This window comes from Idiotropiscis lumnitzeri, chromosome 3, assembly GCF_059441095.1.
Source record: "Idiotropiscis lumnitzeri isolate Australia: NSW breed Sydney's pygmy pipehorse chromosome 3, RoL_Ilum_1.0, whole genome shotgun sequence".
NCBI lineage: Eukaryota > Metazoa > Chordata > Actinopteri > Syngnathiformes > Syngnathidae > Idiotropiscis > Idiotropiscis lumnitzeri.
In genome coordinates, this window is record NC_142393.1 from 15,807,109 (window position 1) to 15,831,959 (window position 24,851).

At 43.6% G+C, this 24,851-nt stretch overlaps 1 protein-coding gene across 2 annotated transcripts in view; it reads right to left on the reverse strand.

The window, feature by feature from the left end:
• rerea (arginine-glutamic acid dipeptide (RE) repeats a) overlaps positions 1-24,851 on the reverse strand; it is an 89,245-nt gene that overhangs the window by 60,944 nt on the left and 3,450 nt on the right. For both annotated transcript variants that reach the window (XM_088289860.1, XM_088289859.1), the window contains exons 2-3: positions 8,950-9,454; positions 442-512 (exon numbers count right to left, since the gene is read on the reverse strand). In XM_088289860.1, coding sequence (XP_088145986.1) covers positions 442-512; positions 8,950-9,310 — 432 coding nt within the window. In that variant the 5' untranslated portion in view covers positions 9,311-9,454. The remainder of the gene's footprint in view (positions 1-441; positions 513-8,949; positions 9,455-24,851) is intronic.

Consider the following 24,851-nt stretch of genomic DNA (forward strand, 5'->3'; position numbering starts at 1 on the left):
GGTTTGTTGAAACAGCCAATCTACTAAAAGACAACTAAAGCTCACTGGCAGCAGCAGGTGAACAAGAAGCTTTGTTTAGAAACACATTACATTGAATAAGTAGCACGCCACGGCTAACAGCAAATTTCCAAACTGATCAAGCATGGTTTTCACAAACAAATGAGTCGCTATTCGGCAAAAGAGGTAGTAAGCCATTTTAATTGGAGACTAAATTCAATAAGATTTACTGGCCTCAAGTTAATTTAGTGAACACATGGTGAAACATGTTTATTTGAATTTCCAGCATTGCTGCACTTTCACCACACTGCAAAGTTTTTTAATCTTACAGCTCAACATGCTGCCTTTCCTTGTATTTTGGTAGATGCATTACATTGCAGCACCTAAGAGCCTAAGCGTGAGCACACAAAAACAAGACGGACAGGAGGGAATTAAACTACTCACCAGTTTGAACTCTTGAATGCTACAAATGAAGTAGGGAGTGTTGGGCCGGCGACTCTCAATGTACACACAATCTGAAAGAAATTAGAAAAGTGTGTTAGCGTGAAGACGTTCACACTTTCCAAGGCATTTGTGCTTAAATGCAGCCAAGCTCAGTCAGAAATCATTTGGAATGTTGTTACCTCTGCTGAAAAGATTTTTTTTCCCGCATTGAGTCAAATTCAATTGGAATGCGAGTAATAGGATTAAGGACTTTTGGAGCGCTACAAGGTTGCTTTTCCAAAGCAAACATTACGCCCAAGGGGAATTATGCCATTGTTCCACTCCATTTATACATCAGTGGGCAATACCGGAGTTAACCCTGACCCCCACCCCGCCACTGTAACCTGGTTTGGCAAAAGTACAAGTTGTACTTTAAATCCAGTGAGTCTGCTTTGCTAGAATAAGGAAATCTATGCTCTGCCAGAAATGAAATAACCCTCACAAATGTAAAAAGCAGTTCTCGTTCTCAAAGTGCGCAAGGAGGAGGGACTGGCGGTATAGCTGGGTCATGAACCACAGCCCTCCTCCCCTTTACAGAACAAAAACATATCACGCTGCAGCCGGCAAAATATAGCAGCCCACTTGAGAAAAGCACAGAGGACGACAAATTTAGAGGGGATAATGGCGGCGATTCCGCCTCGTGCAGTCCTTGTACGGCTCACGCTAGAAAAATGTGGCATAGGAATCATACATTAATTACATTTTTAAAAAATATATCATTTTAAAAGGATGAATTTCCATCTTGAATGTTCTGCACTTTACCAGTGTTCTACTGAACAAATGCCAGACTGCAAGTCTGTATTAATTTAACTCAACATTGTCATGTCCTTCTTTGGACTCAAAATAATCTTTGTTGGTTGCATATATATTTCACACAAAAGCCAGAATCTTAAATAATAAAGCCCATGCCAAGAAGTAGTGTTCACCTTTTCAACAAAGCACATCCCAAAATGGGATCTTCTTCCTATCTGAATCGAATCCTAATTCATAGCATGCTTTTGACTGCATGCAAAATCAATTTGAATACATACATGCTATTTGCTCCCTGGGTTGACAGATTAACACTGCATACTTGCACCCATGCTTGGGACCACACATTAATAGTCATATTGCACCAGTGTCATTAAAACACGCTGCTCCATGGCGCCAAGCGCCCTCACACAAAAGGTGTGCGGCAAGCATTTTCTGTGACACACGGTCTCTGTTATTTATATGTTTGTGTCAGCTGAGTTATTGATCTGGCCGTGGTTTATCTTCCTGCTTGCAAAAGGGGAAAAAAAAGGGGTGGCAAAAGAAATTTAATGGCCCTTACAGCCAAGAGCCTATTTGTAGAGGTGCTGCTGTCAATATACAAGAGCTTGTGTGACATCACTGGTTTTGTTTTGAAGCTGTGTGTGTGTGTGTGTGAGTGTGTGTTTGTAACCCCAGGGTGGGCTTGTTATCTACTAAGGGGTGAATGAGCTGTTTGGAAGAGTGGGCTAAGGGGGAGGAGGGGGAGTGGGTTATCGCCCTTGCTGGCTTTGAGTGATGCATTATATCTCTCTCAATGCTGCCCTCTGCTCATTCCCCCCCCTCCCGAAAAGCTCTCCCTTCTTTGCTCTCATCTCTCCACCATCCCAGGAAGTCATTTACAAGATAGCATGAATGAAAATATCCATCAGTACTACTGTGCGATGTGTGAGTGACACAGTGTCGGAGCATGTTGAGAGAGGCGGCCAAACGAGCAAGATGGAGGAGGAGGGTGAGAGGGAGAGGCGCAGCGACTGGGGGGGGGGGGAGCTGAGAACAAAAGAGACTAATCTGAGCTCGATGACAAGTAACTAAGGAGTCAAATCGGGGGAATTAGGGTTTAGTGTCCCTTCACCTCACCCACGCATTGATTTCGAGGGGCCAGATCAGCTGCATATAGACGAGATCACATCAACAGGCATGAATACCAGATGGGGTGAAAAAGATGAGTGGTAAGGAAAAAAAATAGCAGCAGGGCAGGAGGTAGTTTTGATCTGCTTCATTCACAGCATTTGAACCTATTGTTTGAATGTCAAAAGTATGTTGTGAATTAATTTCCTCTGCTCCTTTGAAAATGTTTCTTTGTACCGCTATAACACCTATTTCAACAAATGTGAAAGGGGGAAAAAAATAAGTGTTGACTCCACACATCTGTGCTATAGGCAGAGAAGTGGAAAGGGGAGGGACGTTGGGTTAAAGCTGTGGTGGGTCGGGGTCTACGTCTGAGGGGGAGGGGTTGGTTTTCCTCCTTTATTTTTCGGGGTTGAAGTGTGTGCTGTAGGAGGGGGGGGGGGACCACAGCAGGGACTTTGTAGTCAAGTGCTCTCACTTCCTCAGTAGCCATTAGTTTGGTTTCTTTCACTTGCCTCCGCCCTACAATAAAACTGCTGACCAGCACACCATTCAACCATCCTGAGAGTCAGGTTAAAAAATGTTCAGTCTTTCAAAACATGGAGATAAATAATCATTACTCCACACATAACTGAAAACTGGTCAGCGCTTCTTTAATGACATTGTCACTCCTGTGATCAGACGTCAGGATATTCAATATACTTTGTTATACTTTGACACACGCAACAATTTTCTGTGCCTGGCTCATTGTTCAGCCAGCCTCTCTCCTATGGCTGCCAAGCGTGCCTAATCTAAAACACACCTCGCCTCAGCTAAAGAGCTGTGTCCTACTCTCTTCTGTTGCAGAGCAAATAGGATGCTGTTTAATTTGCTGCAACGTTCCAGGAGCGAGGGGAAGGGGAGGGGTGAGCGGCTCTTTTTAGAAAGCAACAAGATGGGATTTCTTTTAGCGAGGCAACACCAACAGAAAAACTGGGAGGGAAAAAAAGACGCAAATGTCACAACAATGTCAATATTTTTTTTTCAACAATTAAATAAAACACACAATATATTTAGGATGCAAAATTGTGTTGAGTTCAGACTGGCCTTCTACCAGAATTCTACTCCCTCAATATCAACAACAGTAGCTGGGGCTTTGTGGTTACCCAGGCTGTGTTCACACTTGTGATTTGGAAAGTAACAAATCTGGTCCAATTTCTGTCACATTGACACACTTGGTCTTGGTTCACTCAATGTTCACACGGACTCGCTCCTGTCACAATAGACGCAGTAAACAGAATGCAAGTTCATTTTAACGGAACCAAACCTGTCAAGTGTGAACATACCCTATAAAGATGAGGAATTTTTTTAATGCTGAATGGAATATTGCATGAGAATGTCACATAAAAATTGCACATGGGACTAAAGTGAATCAGGGAAGAAATGGAATAAATGTCCGCCAACTAATATCCAACCAGCTATCCCCTTAGAGAGCACTGATCCCAAAATTAAATCGCAAAAGGAATGCAATAAGAGAACAACATGGGTGTAAAAGGAGCAACAGGAGAAAAAAAGCAGAAAGCCTGTGAGGAAGACAGACTAATGACCACGACTACGCAGAGCTGAACATGAAGATTTCCTGAAACAAGTGTGGAGAAAATAACAGCCACAGAATGTTGAATTTAGAGTACTCTATTTTATTAAGGAGAACAGTGTTTGTCATTGAGAATCACCTTTTTAAGCAGTCTACGATATGGATGATCCCGTCTTCTTCTTGTGCTGACATTAGATAATTTAAACCGGGGGTGGGCAAACTTTTTGATTGATGGGCCACAATGGGTTCTAAAATTTGACAGAGGGGCCAGACCAGGAGCAGATGGATGGAGTGTTATGGTAACCTCATCGGAGAAAAAAAATACATTTATTTTTAAATGAAAATGAACAAAAGCATTACAACAAAATATCTGTGTTTGACAAACCAGTAGAAAATAAAACATTAACAAGGGTTATTCATTTAATTTTTGTCAAGTTTGGCGGGCCGGATTAAAAGGTTTAACGGGCCGCATGTGGCCCCCGGGCCGTAGTTTGCCCACGCCTGATTTAAACCATGCTGAAGTTTTGTCAAAAATGCCTCGCATTCCCAGCTGGCCTATATTTACACTGTTGTTTATCTTATATTTATTTATATGGTGCGAAGTGGTGGTTATGATTAAAAACTAAAAATTGCAGAAAGCATTACAGTAATAGTCAACTGGAAAATAGTGCTGTGCGATTGCCTGGTGACCAGTTCAGAGCGTACCCCGCTTCCTGCACAAAGTCAGCTAGGATAGATTCAAATCTTTGATTTGCACTGTTCATCACTTCAGTAAGATAAGGGCAGGAATTACCACCCAAAAACCCCATCCTTACTGTTGATTTGTGGTTGCCAGCAACACTGCGAATAGACATTAGACATGACACATTAAGAATGTTTTTGTTCACGTGACAAATATTTAGTTTGGAAAGCACACAGAAACCCAGAGAAAAGGATGTGTTCATACGTAAGCTCCATTGCTGCCTTGTGCCACTTCCTGCTGGGTTATCCCAGCGGGGTGGCCTGACAGGTAATGAAGGCCTGGAGGTGCACATGATGCACTTGATTGCTCAACACTCTCTCTCCCTTAGCGCCTGACCAACAGTTCTTCCTTGTTCTGACTAAGGCTATATTAGTTAATTGGAAAGGGACAAAATAAAGATTAAAATTTAAAAAAAAAAAAAAACATTTTTGTTAAATACTTGGCATAGTGCGTTTTTTCTTTTTTAAATCTTGCTCACAAACAAAAAAAGAGGAAGAAAATATACTAAAACTAATAAAATTGCAACTAAAACAGAGCATTTTCAAAGTTTAAAAAACAAAACTCAAAATGAAACAAAAAGTAACAATAATTCCCAAACGATGATAATCTGGTTCTGACAGGAAAAGCGGTGGGGAACTACCGAGCAGGCCAAACAGTGAGCCCCCATGCAACAGGGCAGCCCTACAGCTGACTGAGCTCCTAAGGGAGAACAGAGGCTCTTTGACACCCCCGCCCCTCATTTCCACTCAGCAAACTCACACTTTCTCATTTAACAGGCGGCAGGTGGCTGAATTTCACTAAAGACTTCTTTGCCCAGAGTTCCAAGCATGGGGAAACATGGGAAAGAGAAGACAAGGCTTTTAAAAATAGATCTGTGCAGCTTAGGCACACGTTACACACTGTTGTGTTTCAAGACAAGATGACTTGAAGGGCTTGTCCCCCTTGTTAGCCTGACTGGAAAAAGCGAGCTGATCAACAGCTTGACTCGAGATGTGCTGTGCATATCTGGCTCTCAGCCCAACTGGTGTCTTGGCTCATGAAATAGTGGCCCTTCACATACTGAACCACATTATACTGGCTCTTCAAGAGCAATGAAATGGGGATCTTGTTGATTGTTTGCTAAGCATTGAAACAAGAGATAAAATTCTAATTGTGGCACAACAAAACAGGAACACTGGATTGTTGCCATTTTAGACATACTCAATTCTAATAGATAATTCGGAACCGATTGTTTTGAAATATGTTAAATTCACAGATTAAGACGATGTTGATAAATTACAGCACATGCGCTGATACAACAACTACTCCAGTCATACAATAAGTCATGCATTCCTAATAGAACTAAATCATTGGTGGCACATGCTCTGTGTTACTGCCAACAGTTGGTCCTAAGTATAAGGAGAAAAAGGGGGGTAGGGACGCCTGGTTATACAGCACTGTGTGTCAAACATACTCATGCTGCACAGCTTAATGTGTGTGCACGTGACACACACAAACACACACACGATCCTGACTTCCACAGCAGTTGTGGCAAAAAACGCCAGCTGTCCACATCAACAACTCGCCTAAACACCCGTGCAGACGCAAGGTGTTTTTCTACTAGTGGGCCTGCCATCTCACTCACACACTTTATAAGGTGCTGTCACTCCACTAATCTGCCTCTCTGAGGGGAATGTACAAAATCAAATCAATTATTGTCTTGATCCGAGCCAAAGCAGGCCCACCTTCCACCACTGTGGCAGCCATGTTGTGTGACATAGACGAGGAGGGGGGAAGAAGTGAAGAGTGAGATGGGGAGGGCAGGTGGTTTCCATTAGTGCTCGCCATTTTAAACCTACCGACCAAAAGGGAGTGAGTTCGGAAGGAAGGAGGCATGCTATGGCAGCCTGCCACCTGCAGCACCAAATGCAGTTCTGCTGGAGAGAAGGGAGTAGTGTGGTTGCTGTGTGTATAAGAAACCACAGCATGGGTGTGTTTGATAGGGCAGGACCAGTGTGACCGTTTAAAAAAAAAAAAGAAAAGCATTGTCTACACTGTGTGATGTTGTGTACTCGCGAATTTTCACAACCGTTCATTACCTTCGAGTGTGTGTTTTATTTGCACCTGTGTGCCTCTGCGTACTCCTGTTCCACTAATCTCCCTCAGGGCTGTTTATGTAATCTCCAGAGAGAGGATGAATAAACTGAGTTTGGGGCTTTGGAGGTGCCTATAGGAGATGGGCTAAACCACAGGCTACAGATTGATTTGGTGCGACTGCTTGTTGTTGGTGGGACCTGTTCTGCCCACCGGCCAAGCATACAACCCGCTCAGGACCTTTTCTCATGCACGCCAGTATATGCACAACTTCATCTCTTTAAACTGCAGTAAAGCTAGTGCAGGACTAGCTCCCAGCCGATTGCACATCTCCTCCAACCCTTTTCCATCCAGTCAGCTCTAAGCCGCCTGAACCCATCTCACAGGGATAGAGAGGCTAAGCTGTGCGGGTGGCTGGAGATTGAGACTGTGAAGACCATTTCAATTCGAGCTCACCTTATGTGAGGACAGAAATGTCGACTTGTAGGTCCAATGACATAGCAAGCCATCCAAACACTATTTGGGGGTTGTTTTATGTACAGTGATTTCAGTTTGGTTCCTCTCATCCCAGTCCCTCTCCCCCAGTAGAAGCCTGTGCAAATCCCTCACCCAGGGTGGTCAGTTTTACATATTGTGTGTCACTAGACGGCTATAAAGGGATTTAACGTTTAGTAAAGCATAATCCATCGCAGGCTTTGTGCCTGCCTAAGCTGCGCACATCAAATCTGATTGCAAGAAGGCTGCTAGTAAGCAGGAGGAGGAAAACACACAGTGCACTCACACACAGGGCTTATCACTTGAACAATAAGCAAAGGAGACAGCAGGAGGTCAGTTACTGAGGTGGAGGATCTTCTGTGTTGACAATAGGTGGTAAATTGCATACTAGTGTTGCGGCTCATCCCTGCTCGAAGACAGCCTAGCAACTAGAGTGTGCAAGAGCCAGGGGAAGGGAGGGGGCAAGGTTGTGACAACAAGGCAGCTCTCGACCTGTCAAGCTAATTGAAGAAGAAGACAGGAAACATAAATATTCCCCATCAAGCGGGCACCGGCTCCACTGTTCCCTCATATGTGGGAATATAAATATTTGGCGGGCTTAATCCACTGAGACGCTCCACTTTGTTTATGTGCCTTTTGAATGTTTCATTGATGTGACTGACTGCTTACGTTTTTTTTCTTTGTCAATCCCACTTACCCGCCCCCACCATCCGCATGGTTGAATTATGAGACAAAGCCTCGGTGCTCTGTCCATTAAACATGGAAGAAAAAGGCTTCAGTGGAGTCTGTGCAGATTATTAGACAGAGAGACATGAAAAGGGGGCAATAGGCAGGTTTGGTTTCAGTAGAGTCTGCTGGTTTAAGGATCTCTATGATAACTGAGAGATGGCAGGCTGTTTTACAGCCTTAACGTCAGCGTTCTTGTGGCTCACGGGGGGGGGTGATTATGTGGCAACGTGATAGAGAGCACTGTCTAACACAAGGGTTTAGGTTCCTTTATCTTTCTATATAATATACAAACAGCCAACTACTTGACCTTTTGCTGGCAGTTAAATACGTGGAAAGGCACAACTGACATGATTATGGCACACAGAGACAAGGGAAACGATTTGACGCACACCGAACACGAGCCCTCTTAAAGCATGTGGACATTCAAGTCACACAAGGACGACTAACTGCTTCAGAGGAACATTAAAGGAGTAATTTAATTTATCAATTTGTGATTTTGCCCAATTCATCCGAAACTGGAAAGAGCCAAACAATAAAACAGCTTTTGGTTTCAGGAGAAAAAAAAAAGCATACTTTCCAGTGAGTTCGATAATGTTTGTATAAAGTCATTATTGTAGCCGCCGCCGCCACTATCACATCTATTGAAGTACCACTTTGCTTTATTGACTCAGCCTGAGACAAAGCACAGAGAGGGTCAACTTGGAATTGATTGCATGATGCACTGGCCTTTAGCCTGAGGTAGTCGTTGCAATCTGTAAGTGGCAAATTGTAAAGGGCACGGATTTATTAGTTTTTATTTCCAATCCAAGTGTATAGTCAACAATGGGGCACAGAAAGAAATGAGAGTGCATTGTTACTCAGGTTGTTTAAGATGATCTTTATATTGGGAGTTTGATGGATGGGGACAGAGTGGGCTTACTACATTTGTTCAGCAGCCATGCCAATATGCCCCCCCACCCCCCTGCTGATAATTGGATTAGACAGAACAAGGACTTACCTCCTGGTCTGTAAACAACATCGTCTTCTGTGATGAAGGACGTGATTTCTCCGTTCTCTGTGCGCTCGTAGCGGGACTTCTTCTTGGGCATCTTTTTCTTGCCCTTCTTGCCGGCCTCCTCGGCCGTGCCGGAGCCTCCACCTGTGCTGCCGTTGTCGTTGTCCTCATCCTCGCTGTGTTCGCTCTCTGCATAGTTCTTGGCGCCACCCTCCAGCGTACAACTGCGCCTGGGCCTGGAGCTCTCGCTCTCACCCCGTTCGCCGTCTTGCCGGCGGGACTTCCCGGACTCCCTCTTGTCCCTGTCCCGATCTCTGTCTCTGTCCCGCTCTTTCTCCCGCTCCTTCTCTTTGTCAGCCGTCATGATCCGCCACGTGCCTTCCTCAGTCCTCTCACGGCTGGGCCTCCGTGAAAGGTAGACTGTGAGCCTGGGCTTCAGTCTTCTGAATTTACTAGTCAAATCCAGGGAAAATTTGGCCACACCAACAACCCCAGTGTTTCAGAAAAGCTGGGGAAAAGAAGAGGTAGAAGAAAACAAGAGTGAGCATCATCTTAGCCGGGCAGAAGTTAATAGTTTGTGCATGAGCAGTACAAGATTGCTCCAAGAGGCCAGGGGGCTGGGGAGGCTAGCAACAGTAATTGGCAGCATCCTCCGCAATCATTAACACTTGTGAGCGCAGCTTTATCAAACGGGCAGAACCTTCCAGCTTCTTGCTAAAACATTTGCCATCTCTCAACACAGCATTACGATGTGTACACAGTAAAAGGATGTTGAAAAGAAAGTCAGAACATATCAAATGGAGGTCATAGCTGAATAACTAAAACAAAACATGGAGGATGAGGCGAGCAGCCAATAAAGGTGTCAGGGGGGCTTTTCAGGATAAACGGCACAGGAGCGAACAGCATGAAATTCACTGACAGTTTGCTGGCCAGCTTCTCTGCAAACCATCTGTAATGACACCGGACCGAGTCTTGTTTGCTGTGTATGTGTGTGTACTCTGGCTTACTGGACTGTGCCTCAATCCAAGCCCTTCGCCACAGCCACCACTGTGTTAATGTCAAATGACAGGTCTGGAGGGGGGAACGCCACAATCCAGCAGCTAGGGAAATGGGCCATTTTAAGCAATCCCAAAAATGTTCTTTTTGGTAGCATAATGAAAGCCTCCGACTGGGCAAAGTTGAAAAAGCCTGCTGCGCGCGCCACTCTTACTACACCTGAAAGCAGGCTCAACGCTTAACACCGCCGCTGCCCTCGCTAACCCCAGAGCAACAAATTAACGGGAAAAAGTCATTACATTCCCACGCGGGAAAAGGCAACCGGTGTTGCCATGGCGGTGATAGCAGAGTGGCGAGGCTGGAATGGCAGCAAGTTTGTGAGGAAACAAGCACTTACAGTAGGATTTGTGACATTAGAAAAACGCACACACGTACACAAGAGAGGTGTTTGGTGACGACCGTGCTCCCAAGCAGCGGGTGCTGTCACTTTGTGAGCAGACACCAACTGACAGGGCAGCTGCTCCTGTTGTCGGCTTGCTCGCAAACACCGGGCCTGATTAAACCGCAGCCTCGTCACAGCCCCATTAATCACCTAATGATGAGTTACCACGGCGACCACTGGGCTGCCAGCCTGCACGCACGGGGGACACATTAACGCACGCACGATATTCAAGGGCTCGGGAGACTTCCGTGCATGTGTGTGACACCTTCGAAGCTACCCCTGGGCCCCCTGAAGTGTCCATATCCAGTAGCTTGTCGTGTGAGGTGTGAGGAACATGAAAACACTGATGACTGCTACATTTGATAGCGCAGCTCTAATCCTGGGGGCCGCCAGTATCAGTGTATGAGCTAAGCATCTCTTCGCGCCTCTAATTAGAAACATAAGCCTCTTTCTATGAAACCAACAACGTTACGATTTGAGGGCTAGGTCATTCCACTTTGAAGTTGCGGGCTCACTAAAGAGCTTTACAATCTAGGTGCCATTAGTTCTCATCTGGATTTACTTTGAAACAATCCAAGTTCTCTGTATCCTGTTACATAGCTCATGGCATCCTCAAATGTATGAAGTAACCGTCTGAGAGAGGAAAAACGGTTTCGTTTGCAGTATTTCAAAAGACGCCATAAAAGCACCGCTCATCTGTAGCCGGAGTGTGAAGTAGCTTAAAAAGAGCAGTTTAAGCAGACCACAGCTGAGGTGTGAAGTCGTAATGGTGAAGAGTCCTAGCGGGGTGATGGTAGATAGAGCAGGAGAAAGACGTGGAGCAGACGGTGAAGGCGAGCAAGAAGGCTCTCCGCCCACTCGCCGAGAAACAAAGTGCTTTGTGGAAAGCAGCGGCGTGAGGGGGCAGGTGAGCCTTGGAGCTATTACACATCAATCACAGGGCCAGGACCCTTTGAAAGATTCCAGCTGTCTTAATGGAAAAGAGAGGGAGGGGGACAGTGGCTGGAGAGGAGTTAAGGGGGTCCCAGCCAATGATGCCTAATCCACCATTTATATTAGTGCAATGGAGTCAAGGGGTGGCGGCCAGCGACTCAAATACATTTCTCTTGTCCCTGAGTTGTTTTTTTTTTTTTTTTGTTTTTTTTAAAGAGAACTCTGCCCTGAGACCGCCACGTAGTTTGTGGCTCAATTAAAATATCATCCCCCTCAATGGCCACACAGCAGGTTTCAGTTACAAAATCCTACCATCCCCCAGTTCCTCCTGAGCATCCTTTAAACAAAGCCATGTTTTATTCATTTACTCTTTGTCAGTAACTCATTTTAATGACATTTTAACCAAAGCCTGTCTAAGAATAAACAACATTGTGTGTGCTTGTTGTTTGAGGAACGAAAGAGCGAAGACAAAAAATGGCTGCAATGACTTAGTTATGGGGGCAAACTTTGACAGTCATTATGGAATATTCGTTTGTACAACTATGAAGTAGCAAAATGTGATTGGCAAGGATTTACAGGCAGCTTTGCAACGGGATAGAACAAAATACTCCCATGAATACAGATTAGAGACAAACAATGCTAGCGTGAAGATAGTCGGGTGTTATAAACAATGAGGGTAGCTCCAATTAATCCCAATAAACCAACCAGATCCTCGGCAGCGAGCGGATCCCGGCTGGAATGTTGTCGAAATGCAGCAGGTTTTTGTCAGCTCCAATCCATTACTCAGTGAGTGAGATCTAATCTGAGCTGTCATCCAAGCCACCAAGAAACAAGCGCACAATGAAAGGCTCAGCTGGAGGTACAGTGCAGGGCACTTCACTAGGGATTCTCAGTGGTGCCTGCTCTCACCGCCTTTGTCTTACCTTGTGTAAATCACATCTTGCTTTATTCTCAAGAGCCCTGCGTTTGAGTTTGCTTGGCAGGGCCAAGAAACATGTCTGCTTTGGTTGTCTTTTAATTCAGTGACACACGGCCACATCGCCTCCATCCGCTCGTTCACAAATGCGCCATATTTAAGTGAGTTTGGTGGGTACCAAGACTGACTGGGGAAAAGTAGTGAAATAGCAAACAATAATTCCATGAAAAATGCAACAGCACTCAGAGCAAGGATTGTTATGTCCAAGATATATATATATATATATATATATATATATATATATATTTTATTTATTTATTTATTTATTTATTTTTTTAATGGAATTGATTGGTGGTTATGTGTGAAGCAATTAAAATTTAAATGGAGTGTACTTGGTTGCAACCAGAAGAAGAAGTCTAAACTGATGAATATCAGCTTCAAATATCGGTTATCTGCCTCCATCACTCCTAATAATGGTATCGTATTGGCCCTGAAAAAAAGCGTATCGGTCTATCGCTAATTTAGCTTCAAGTATTCACACACACAAAAAGATAAAACAGAAACTCAATCATGTTGAGAAACAAAATCGTGATAAAAACTTAACCTTTTTGGAGGGGAAATGCAGCAAAGAATGAGTCTGCAATGATTAATACCAGCCTATTCATAAAGTGTGCCTTATCTGTGTGTGTGAAACGCGATACATGTGTTGTAATATACTATAGAAGTATCTTCAGTCGAGTGCTTTCCACCTCACATTGATAAGAATCAGACTGTGTGCACCACAGGGTTTAAGCCGCCCTCCATCTCTCCAAGAAGACTAAATCTTTTTCTAGTTCCCGGTGTGTGTGTGTTTGCCAAGAGATGGCCAAATGGCCCTAAGGGAGGGAGGCTGTTACAATAATGTGCATTATGTACAGAATATGCCAGCAGCCCCGATCGTGGTTACTTGATGAGCCTAGCTTGCAGGATATGCTCAGGCGGTGCGAGCACGAGACGATTTGAGCAGCTCAGCGGGTTTTCATGAGGTGCCGTATTTTCACGAGGCTCCCGGGGGAAATGCCAAGGTTGGCGGCATGGTCACCTCTCCCCTTTCTTCGAAATGAGACACTCTTGAAACCAATGAAGGGCCTCTTTGCCAGAGCCATTGATAGGAGGAAAGCGGAGAAATGTGAGGCACGTGGTGGCGACTGGCATTATCATGAGTGTGAGCCTTAACTGAGTTTCTCGCTGGTTCTTTGGGATGGCCTTTTGGCAGTGAAGAGACATTTGTTTTTTGTTTTTTTTTGTTTGAAGGAAGTATAAAGAGTCAGGCAATACAATGACACTGGGAAAACATGCAAAATGTGTTTAAACGTAGTGAATCCATCAGCGCATATACTGTTTATCTGTAATATGCAACAGTGCTCAAGAAGGTGGGAAAAAAAACGTCAATGTGACATTTAATCATTCGGATGGAGAGCAATAGGGGGAAAACATTTTTTATTTAGATTTTGTTGCACTGACTGAGATTTTAATATTGGAGCACTCAATCAGAATCCACTTGTAGAAATTCAGCAATCAAACATCCCCATCTTTCTCTCTTGGAATCCGTCGAATATTGCGATCTTAATGATCATATGCTTCAGTTCAAGTACAACCGGTAGACTAAATGAGTGTGGCGAGGGGAAGGAATGTATTTATGAGGCTGCCCTACAGCTACCACTGAGGTTGACGTGAAAGATAAAACGGCCCGGAGGCTTGAGAGTGGCAGCGCAGGCCAGTGGGGGTACCGACTGGTGCCTTGGATAACATCCCCTATAAACAAAATTATTAGGCCAGTGAACAAAACCATTCCCCAACTGATATTAGCAAGCTGCGTTGTGGGAAATTCTGCACACAATCGTTAAGCATATGGTTGGGAGTGGCGCAGGGACAAATGCCCCATTCAACAAAATGTAATACCACCATAGGATGATATCACCTCTAATTAGAAAAGTCTATTTTCATAACCCAACCAAGCATAACTCTTTCAAAACAATAAAAGAAAAGATTCATCTTGTGAACATCTCCATTGTCTGGTAGCTTCTATATTACTGCAACAGTATTGTCGCAAACCAGAGATATGACTCACAAATCATGGCGTATGAGACACAGCAAGACGCTGTCAGCGAATCTTCCTCGCTTGACAGTTTGCTTGCACAATGAAAAGAATGACTTCTGAAAGCAGTCAGTGGGGGGAGTGGAATATTCACAGTGTTCAGCTTTGACACCCACCATCTCAGCTGTGGTGTCCGCTGATCCTTGACAATGAGGAGTGTGCCCTCTGAAAAGGCACATGAAGAGAAAATCAAGGATCTCCTCATTGTGACCGTTGCGCGCATATAGTCACGACGTATAAAGCACAGCTATAGACTCGGTGGGGAGATGCATTTATTGCTGCAAGAGTTTTTACTTCCTCATCGCACACGCACATAAAAAAAAATATGTGGGGAATGGCCAAGAGTGATCAAAACGCTGCTGGAACAAGCAGGATCTGAGCTCAGTGCACCCATATCCTCTGAGGACAGCTCATAAAACATGTAGCGCTTACAGCGACGGTATTTTAGTACTATGCCACAAAGACAGCGACCACACGCAAATATACTCTATATACAAACACAGGTAGGCTAGTCAATTTTAAAAATGCTTGAAGGAGGTACGACATGCATGATTTATAAGCTGCAATGCAAGTTCATGCTTCGGTCTTCACTTGAAAATACAAAGAAGCTAAAACAGGCAATTATTTTCATAAAACATGACCAGAGGGAGCCGAGAACAATCAGCTTCTTGACGCAACAGTGCAGCACTCATCTGCAGATTAAATTCGAGCCCTTCTGCGCGCGATATTGAGACTCGGCTGATCTGATGGCGCATGTGTTGTGCTTCCAAGCGCACAAACATGCATGCTTCAGATTACTCATTACATCCTGTAGTGTACACAGTCCAAAGAGGATACAACACAGCTGACTTGAGTCCCAACGCCTTCAAAAAGTGGGGGGGCTGTGCATCAGAGAGGTTGTGAATAAGTCTCAGATATTCCTGGAATGTTAATGTTAGGCTTTGACCACGGCAGGCTTTTTCTCTGGCTTCTCTTTCTCTCACTGGACCATTAATGACAACTTACAACTTACGCCTGCCTGCACAGCGAACACATTAAGTAACCCTGAACAGTTTCACAAAGATTTGAAGTCCAGGCAGTACTGCCTTAGTGCTGGAGCAATTACATAACACCCAATGTACACGTCAAGTATAAAATACAATGGAAGCTCTCAATTTCAATGCAATTTTCTTTGGATCATTTATTTTGGGGCAAAATGTAACGGCAAGCAAAAATGTTGTGCTTCTAACCTGTTCGGCCAGAATTCAAGGATGAATGTTTTTTGCATTTTCTTGGACCTTTTGCATGATTTATGCATGGTAATGGACTGCAGTCATGCTTAACGTCTCGACAACACCTTTAAGCGCTCATATGAATGGTGGCTATTTTTTTCCCTTTTTTTTAGGGAGTTGGTAAGTTTGCTGCTATATATTTGCATTGTTTCTTATGGGAACCTTGTAGAATCAGAACAATTTGGAGGTTGACCAGCGTCCCAAAATGAACTGCGTTTGACCTCAGAGCTTCAACTGTAATGTCAAGCCAGTGTCACGTTTAGCGCACACCATGCGCTGTGCTTATGGACAGGAAATGTGCTTCAAGCACTTCTGCCATCTCCAAGGGCGAAAGCAGGTTTTGTAGAGCTACGGTCAAGGTTAAAATAGCTTCCCTGCAGCATCTGAAAGCGTACAAAAAGCCACAGAGAGCGCATTCACTACAGTGGTGCATTCATCTTTGTTTATACACATTTCAATCTTAAAATGTGTAGGCCATTGACGCATATGGACACGCACGTACAAACACGACGGTATTTGCAGTGCAGGTCAGCTTGTGTGTTCAGCCAATAAATGGCTGGAGTGTAATGCGCCTTGACCTTCTGTCTTTCTTTCAGATGCACCTAACGTACATTGCTGTCGCTCCTCATATATCACGGGGGCAAATGGCGCCCTTCACCCAGCTCCCTCTAGTTCTCCCTTTAAAAAAAAAAAACAAAGGGGTGGGGGCTGTTCAATTGACAGGCCTGCCGGCTTCCTCGCCGAGCACATAAGGGGAGGGGTCGTTCAGTGAGGGCAAAAGCCGCAATGAATAATTATGCCTCATAATGTGACTCTCTTATTTCCTTACCATCAAATGATAATTAATGGGAGGGACGAGAGGCACTAAAGAGTCTGCCTTTCGCTTTCTCAAAAAAGGGTTCAGAAGGACTCTCTAACCCTTTCTTTCTGCTCTCTATCAAAGCGGCACGGTTTATCCCTCTAAAAACATGCTCTTAGCTTATTTATGATGTAGTTCTGTTGGAGCGAAAGCACGCCGTTCAGCTTCAGTCAGCAAAAATGGCTGGATCACTTTACACAGCAATTCGCCGCTTCCATCTCCTCACTTGCTAATCAGCAGGGCAAACCTACGATGAGTCGGAAATGCCTCCAAATTGATGTGTTCATGGAAGTCTGAGCAGCTGGAAACAACACGCGCGATAAGACAGGGGGCTCACTTGATTAGATTTTTGTTTCATTTAAACGTACGTACATAAAATGTGTGATGAGCAGCGGCAAAGCCAGTCCTGATCGAAATGGTTTCACGCTAAGAGCTTTATTGATCTTGGCACTCATTTGTGCAGGCTGAAAAAGGACCGCTGGTATACAGGAATGGGAAGTGCTTCAAGAACTGGGCTATGTTTACGCAACTATTTCCTACCCGGACATTTAAGATGTTAATGCACACCACTCGTTGGGCTGGTTGAAAGCGACGGGGACCTGGGAACTTCAGTGAAACGGAACAAGAGCCACAGTGTGACCCGAAACAGCCGAACATGAAAGGTGAAAGTAGTTGCATTCAAAACAGCAATTGTGTAATGAGTAAACATGAGGAGTGAGCAAAGTCAGACTCAGATCAGTGCAGAGCCCCATTATGCTTCGTCATGATCCAGGCCAAAGATGTGAAAGCAAGCTTTGAAAGGTGCAATTTGTGCATGTGTCAAAAGGTCAGGCAAGGATCATGAACCTCCACAGATCAGAACTCAACAGCACCGCAATGACCTCTTAGCAGCAAGCAGCGATGCAAACTTCAAATCCATTTTGTGTAAAAAGAAAGACATGAGACAAGCCCAGAGGGCGAGAAGCATGCGGCATGAAGCGGAGCAAAACCAAGGAGGTAAAGGGCAAAGTCATACAGCTGTTCCACCTCTGGTAATAGTTCAAGTGACATGTGCCATAACAGGATCCGTGTATATTAACCTCAGTGCGATGCAGACACCAAGGGCGTGTAGTTCATGGAGGATTCATGAATGACAGTGCAGCTTTTACTTTTCATCACTCCGGCAAGTTCGAAGACTCACACGCCACTCACACATGCACAACACTAATAACCTTGGGGCTGGAGTATCTACTAATGCCGTGGCCTTATGGAAGAGTATGGGCTCGAAATAGACCATCCATTTCTCAGCAGCCATATGTAATAGCTCTATTTCAGACCCCCATGTTGTCATTAAATATTTATCCTAGCAAAGTGGCAGATCACACCTAGGTGAGAGCCATTGCAAAATCCAAATCAGGCGTTTTCTCCTCATGCCGCACACAACAAAGGGATGTTTTTAAAAGGGATTATGTACAAGTGCTCCTTTAATCAGCACATGGTAGAACTGTAGAAATCCCTCAACAGCCCAGTCCCGGAGGAATACCTTCCTGTGAAGCCGTATCAGGGAAGGGATCTCCTTCAGCAACAACACGCTGAGCATTTGAGGATGAAAAGCCCGACTGCTACAACAACTCCTCCATGCTATGATGTCCTCTCCAATGATCTCAGAACAAAGGCCCCCATTTTGACGAGGAGTTGCGTTGTGTATCCCATTGGTTTCAATCCTCTTTGTTAGCTTTGTCATGCTAGCAAGATAAGCCCCGATGGTGGGTGGGAGGGTGCACCAAAGCAAGTGGTGGAACGCATGAGCGCCAAAGTCGGCAGTCTGAGAGGCGGTGCCAGGGTTGGGGGGGCCGGCGGGTAGTATAGATCCCCAGGACACAGATGTCCAGTCTTGTCATCACAATGACCCACACTAACCCCGAGAACCGCATGTTTGCAAACTGGACTTCTTATGAGTGGGTGATAACTTGATCTTTAGACTCGTTTCCATGAAAAGCTGGAATAAAATATAAGACCTATACTAATATTCTGGACCCTTCTCTTGGGAATGTTACAAACTTACTATGGGAAAAATTATAATATTTGTTTTCAAAAGAATTGATGAACTACTTAGCTCATACAACTATTGTTATCCAACCTTAGTTCACACCCCACAGTGGGATCTCAGCCCAGATTGGGCTTTTACCATTTTGAACTGTACTATGTCAAGATGAAGTCAAGTGTAGCGCTTGGTGGAACACGGCTATAGATCATTGCCACAATGCTGACCTGGACGCCATGCGCCAGAAAGGCATGTTGGCAATCTGGTCAGTTTTGAAACGGGTCTTTCTCGAGCAAATCTAGTCATCTCACACGCTTAGCAGTGTTACCCTTGACTGGCTTTGTCATTTATCCAACTAAAGTCACTCACTCAGTTGGCGCTGGCAAAACATTACAAGCTGTCTCGTATAAAAGTGAGTACAGTCAAGTCAACCGCCTGCACATTTGCAGTTCGGGAATCGAAATTTTTTTACTTTATGAGAAGAAACCCCACTCGGCGTCTGGCAATTTTACATTGCATGGTAAAGAAAAGTACATTTTTGGTTTTACTACTTTCGTAGCAAAAGAATGATTGCAGTATGTAATGTATGTACTTTGGGAGTATGGAATGTCCAGTGATTCCATAAAAAACACGAGTCTCAGCTGGCCAGCAAACGAGAGCCTCTCTCTGTCTTCTCACGGCTTGCGCTCAAACAAAAAAAAAAAAAATCAGTCCTCCGCGCAACAGATGTGTACGGGGGTGAACAATTTTAAAAACTAACCTAATTGCATTTTTCCCCTTGATATGTGATTTTTTTTCCCCAAGGCCCCCTTTTGTATTTTTTAACAAATAAGCAATAAAATGATCTGCATGACAATAAACAGTTTTAGATTTATTGCGAATAATTGTTTTGGTGTTATAAATTAGCATTATGCTTAAGTGATGGAACCATCAATTAATTTAAAAACTAAAAAGATGGTTTATTTAAGTACTTTAATTAAAGTTGTTAACTTACTAAACACTGTAAAGTGTAGTCTTAAAGTGTTCACTATGTGTTCAACTATGAAACTATAAAATTCTACCAAACAAGTGTGGCGTAAACTTAAATCAGTAAATCCTAAATCAGATTACAACAACAATGTAAGCAAATCTGTGGCTTTGTCTCTTCAACTTTTTGTGCGTCATGAAACAATGATATGTAAACACATGGACTACACTTCTTCAGCACTGAATTTATCTAGACACTACATAAATGAAAAAAAAAATCATACAGGCGTATACATTAAAATAAAGTCCACAGAACAACTGAAATGAAGCAGGCGTTTATTTCCCCACATTTCAGCCTTTGCGATTTGAAAATTGCATTAAACTATATTGCGATGTCAATTTAAATTTGATTAAGGACGATAGTTTGTGGTACATTTGTGGTCTAAACTATTGATATACGCAATGATAACGTCACTCCTTATCACAAATTATATCTATCGTCTTGGGGGGATGCAGATGTGGTGTCAATTATTTGTAGAAATTGCGGCCTGATTTGGTCTCCATCCTCTACGAATAGCAAGGGTCCGCTGTATTCAGAGGATTCAAAGTATGCTGTGAAGATAGCGAGCGTGGGCAAAAAAAAAAAAAGAAAAGATATAAGATTTGGAGATAAATGCATAAACATGAGAGAGAAGAAAAACAGCGAAATGCCCCTGGAGAACAGATGAGTGGCAGAGTATTAGCCAGACACTGCATCATTGTCTACTGTTTAGACTGGAGAGGTCATGCTCCAATAAGCACAATCAAACCATGTGAGCATCTGTTGCCTTTAACTCTCCCCTCTCTTTGTTTTATGGCGCACGGTCACAGTGAATGATTTACTCAAGCTCTCCCACTTTCCGCGTGTGGTTTACATGTTTTAAATGCTTAGCCGGGCGCATGTCTGGGCAAAGCATAGATATTTCCTTTCGAAAAGCTCCACTCATCAACGGGAAACACACACACACACACACACATGTATCAGCATGGTGATTTCAAATCTTTTCAGTTCCTGTTTACATATCTGGATTGTGCAGTCATCTCTTGCTGAGAATTGCTCTCCCCCCTCCCCCAAAATGCTCTTTCTCCCTCTCTGTCTGCCTCGACTCAGCTTGACAATCAACCCAATTAGATGAGCTTGTGAATGAACGCTAGTGGTGCTGTAAGCACTCTTACATGCGCACACACATCAAGAAAAGCCATTAGCCTGTCTTTTTAGCGTTAAAAAAAAAACATTAGATGATTTGCCGGTTCAGAGAGAGATCAGCCCCTGACATGCAGCCTGGGGCAGCTCAGAGTGTCTACCTCATTATTATTGCAGGAACAAGGCCACTGGTGATCCCTATAAGGTGCTCTCATTATGACCGGCTCCACAGAACAGACTACTATATTATTTAATCATTTATTATTAGTGGTAATAATTCTGGCAGTAGTGCAACTGATAATCAAGTTACATCACTCTTGCAAATCATTTGTTGGCGATGCAGTGTAAAATTATTTTTGTCAACATTTCAGATTTCTAATTGAAAAAAATAAAAATAAATGGCGCTAAGAGACGCACAATATGAAGAGCTCCCAAGAGTGACACAATTCTTTAGAGTTACTTAGTTTTTAATTGCTAGGACCATTTCTAACACTACAGTGTCGATTTATCTACATTAGCTAGTCGGAGTGTCAACCAAAATCTAATTATTCATTTTAAAATGTACCATGAGAGATGCATGCCAGTTATAAATCAGTTTGATTTGATGTTTCTTAGAATTAACTTGAGTACCTTTAGAGAGTGTTAACATATTGTTACATATTAATAAATATGACAAATGCTATAGCCATACCATATCGAATCATAATTTCACTGAATGGTTCCAATTGAAAATGTACCGTTCTTGAATCATATCGTGCCCGTGTGTCATTGCATCATCTTTTATTAGCAAGACACACACTCCATCTATGTTTTAATCTAATTTTAAACAGCAAAACCCGTGCTGCCATGGTCGATGACGCAGGGTCGTAAATGGATGACGTCACACGCACTGTGCCAACTCGGCCATCATTGGGTGCTTGTGACCTACGCGCTTGACGTGCACACTTCAGTGAGGACCGTAGGGTGGAGTGTGGGTATTGGGATTGGGACAAGCAGCTGTGGCAGAGTGAAAAGCCCCGTGATAACCCGGTGAGATGTATTCTAGTCACTGGAGGCTTTCAGCGGATACTTTTTTGGTCGTTCAAATAAGAAAGCAGCTAGCTCAAGTAGCGTTTATTGTTCAGCGGGGCGTGGTTTCAAATATTTAGTGGACACCCTCAAAGCGTTTGAGAGCGGAGACGACGGCTTGTTTTCTCACAATTTTGAAGTCTCATTTTATGAACTTGGTGACTATTTTTGTATCATTCAAATATGGCAGGGTGGTGAGCAACATTTCACTGCAGTGTGCCAGATTTAGAAGACAACTTCTGACTTCACAGGAATTTGAAATAACTGTCAACCTCAACCTGTTCAATATCAAACGTACCCTAAAATGGCATTAGTCGCCGATATTTTGCAGACAAATGAAAATAAGGCTTTTTACGTGTCACTTTGCTAAAGTGGAAAATGGTAGTCGTTTCGATGAAGTACATCACTCCCACGCAGCGCCTGAATGTAGGATTTTTTTTTTTTTTTCAAATACTAGCTGACAAGTGCAAATGACACTAGTCGAGTGACAAAGCCATTCATTGCGGCTTTGAGAGAGGTCTTCTGCTCCAGCGCTTCCTCGATAAATAGAAAGGATGCTGCCGTAGTGTTTTCCAATTTGCATTGCCATGGTGACAAATGAAATGTAAAATCACTCTCAGGCCTAATCAAATGAGTGAGTGACAACAAGTCAATATTTTCTCATTGTGCGGACAAGCAATATATCTGCACAGTATCGGGCAGCGTGTGTGTGTGTGTGTGTTTGTGTGTCAGGGCGAAGGACTCTGCTAGACTCGCAGCAGTATGCGGATAATGTGCCAATAATCTGGCTCGGCACAGCTGTTAGGTCCGCTGCCAATAAAGACGGGTATCAAAAGAACCTTTACGAAGGAGAGGTTAAATTACCAGTCCAGCAGACATGGTCTAGACTGTGCACTTCAAACAAACACTCCATCCTGGAACAGCTACAAGCCAGTAAAGACAAAACTGTAATTGGACATTGATCTGTTGAAATCTTGGGATGAATAACTCATTTTAAGAGCAGCCAGGAGAAGAAGAAAGTGTGGGCCTCTGAGATCTTAGTAAAAATGGAATAAATGACATCTATAAATACAAGAGAGCGAGTGTGTGTGTGTGGGGGTGTTTGTGGATGTGTGTATGCTCTAAAGACCACATCCATTTGCTTTTCATTCCTAAGAGGTTACTTGTCATTTCCAAAAGACATCAGTCAAAGAAAACAGAAATTAGCTTGCTTCTGATCACCTCCTTGCCAAAAAAAAAAAAATCAGCCCCCTTTCCCTGTGACAAAACGGAGCAACATCATTTCTACCAGTTTGGTTAAACACAAGCAAGATCAATGGCTAAATGTATCAGCAAATATTACCATTCGCTGCCTGGCAAGTAATCATTAAGGAATGGCACCGATGCATTATTCATTGACTAATGTATAATTCAGAGTTAACAGCAGATTCTATGCATAAATAAAGCGGTGTTACATTTAAACGCATTAAATGTTTACTCGCTAAAATAGGATATGCAGCCACAGCCTGGACACTTCCTTACCGCAGTTACTTGATTATCATATTTTGAAACAATTGCTCAGAAATCAGGTGGAAACAGTAAAGTGGAGAGTGTGGATAGGAAAAACAGCTTTGTTGGAAAACATCACAAATGGCGAGTATTTCCCTTCTTTGAGGGATTCAATTGCGGACAAAAGGGAGAAGTCAATAAAAACATGCATTAAAGTTTTAATGATAGCTGCTTTAATGTCTGAAAATTTATGCTGCGTCTCTTTAGTTCTCATAATTGTTAAGACGAGCTTGAGTGTTGACGCTACAGAGCCGCTGTCAGATGGGACGTCAATAGGGAGGGACAAGGAGGCTCCATATGACGGCGTTCAGAGCAGGTAGCCCTGTGGGGATCGCCATTCCACTTTATGACCATGCACTGGCTTTAACAAAGCCATATGTCTCTCTCTCTCTCTCTTTCTCTGACACACACACACACACACATAACATGTGTGAAAGTGCCCTCCGATGAGCTGAGCTGCTTCAAGGATGTGCACACACACAGAGGGGAGGAAAGAAGATAGGACCTGTTTTCAATTATGCCAATTTCTCACTCATTCGTGGCTCCTGGGGTTTATGTTAATTAAACATATCAGCCCTTCCACTGTGCATACAACAAATTAGATGGATTTTTTTATGAACAATCAAAGCCCAACGCCACTTCTTCATGCTCAAGTTCTGTATTCACACAGCAAGAAAGTACTGCCTCCTTAGCGCCCTTTCATGTGAGCTACATCAAATATGTGGCAAGTATGGACTTGGCTCACTGGAGAACCACAACCTGAGAGAATTTACCAGGCTGGCTCAATCATTTATACCCAGAAACCACCTAGTCAAAATGATCTCACACACACACGCCAGAAAAAATGCTTTAAAATGCATAGCAGAACAGTAGTTGGCGTAGTGGCTTTATAGCCAAACACGAGGCACACCCGCAAAAACTGACTCTCGACAAGTCTTTCGAATAGCCTTTGTCGCTGTATATGCGATATGTAAACTAAGACTTGTAAGTAATGTGACTCAAAAGTACACGGTAGCAGTATGTGGTAGGCTTTAGAAGCGGAGCTGTGTGCAAGAATCCATTTAACCTAGTAGATGCTAGTCTGCTTCCTGATTACTGTCGTGGTAACGTTGAGCTGTAATCTGCTTCTCTCTGTGGTCTGCTACAAATATATACAGCAGTGTAAAGGGAATTTCCCCCGAGACGATGACTATAATACATTAAAATGCTGCTTCGGCATTGACTTTCTTTTGATAATACTGACGCATGCCCAGACTGGAAGCTTGTCCTTGGCAATGCTATAGTTTTCAACTGTTTGCAGCTGCCACATAAACAAATAATCAAAATGACTCATTTCTTTAAAAAAATTAATAAATCTGTTCTTTTCAGTTCAAATCAGTCTCCCCCCCCCCCCGGTCACCGAGTCCTTCGCACAACCATGTCTGCCTGTTTGTAGGGGATGAAGTGATGGCAACAATGGCATGGAAGCCAAGGCTTCTCGTTGATTTTCTGCCTCTCTTTATGATGAGGCAGCTCTCGCAAATCCTGCATTGTTGAGGTCAAAAGTGGGAGGGTGACGGCGGG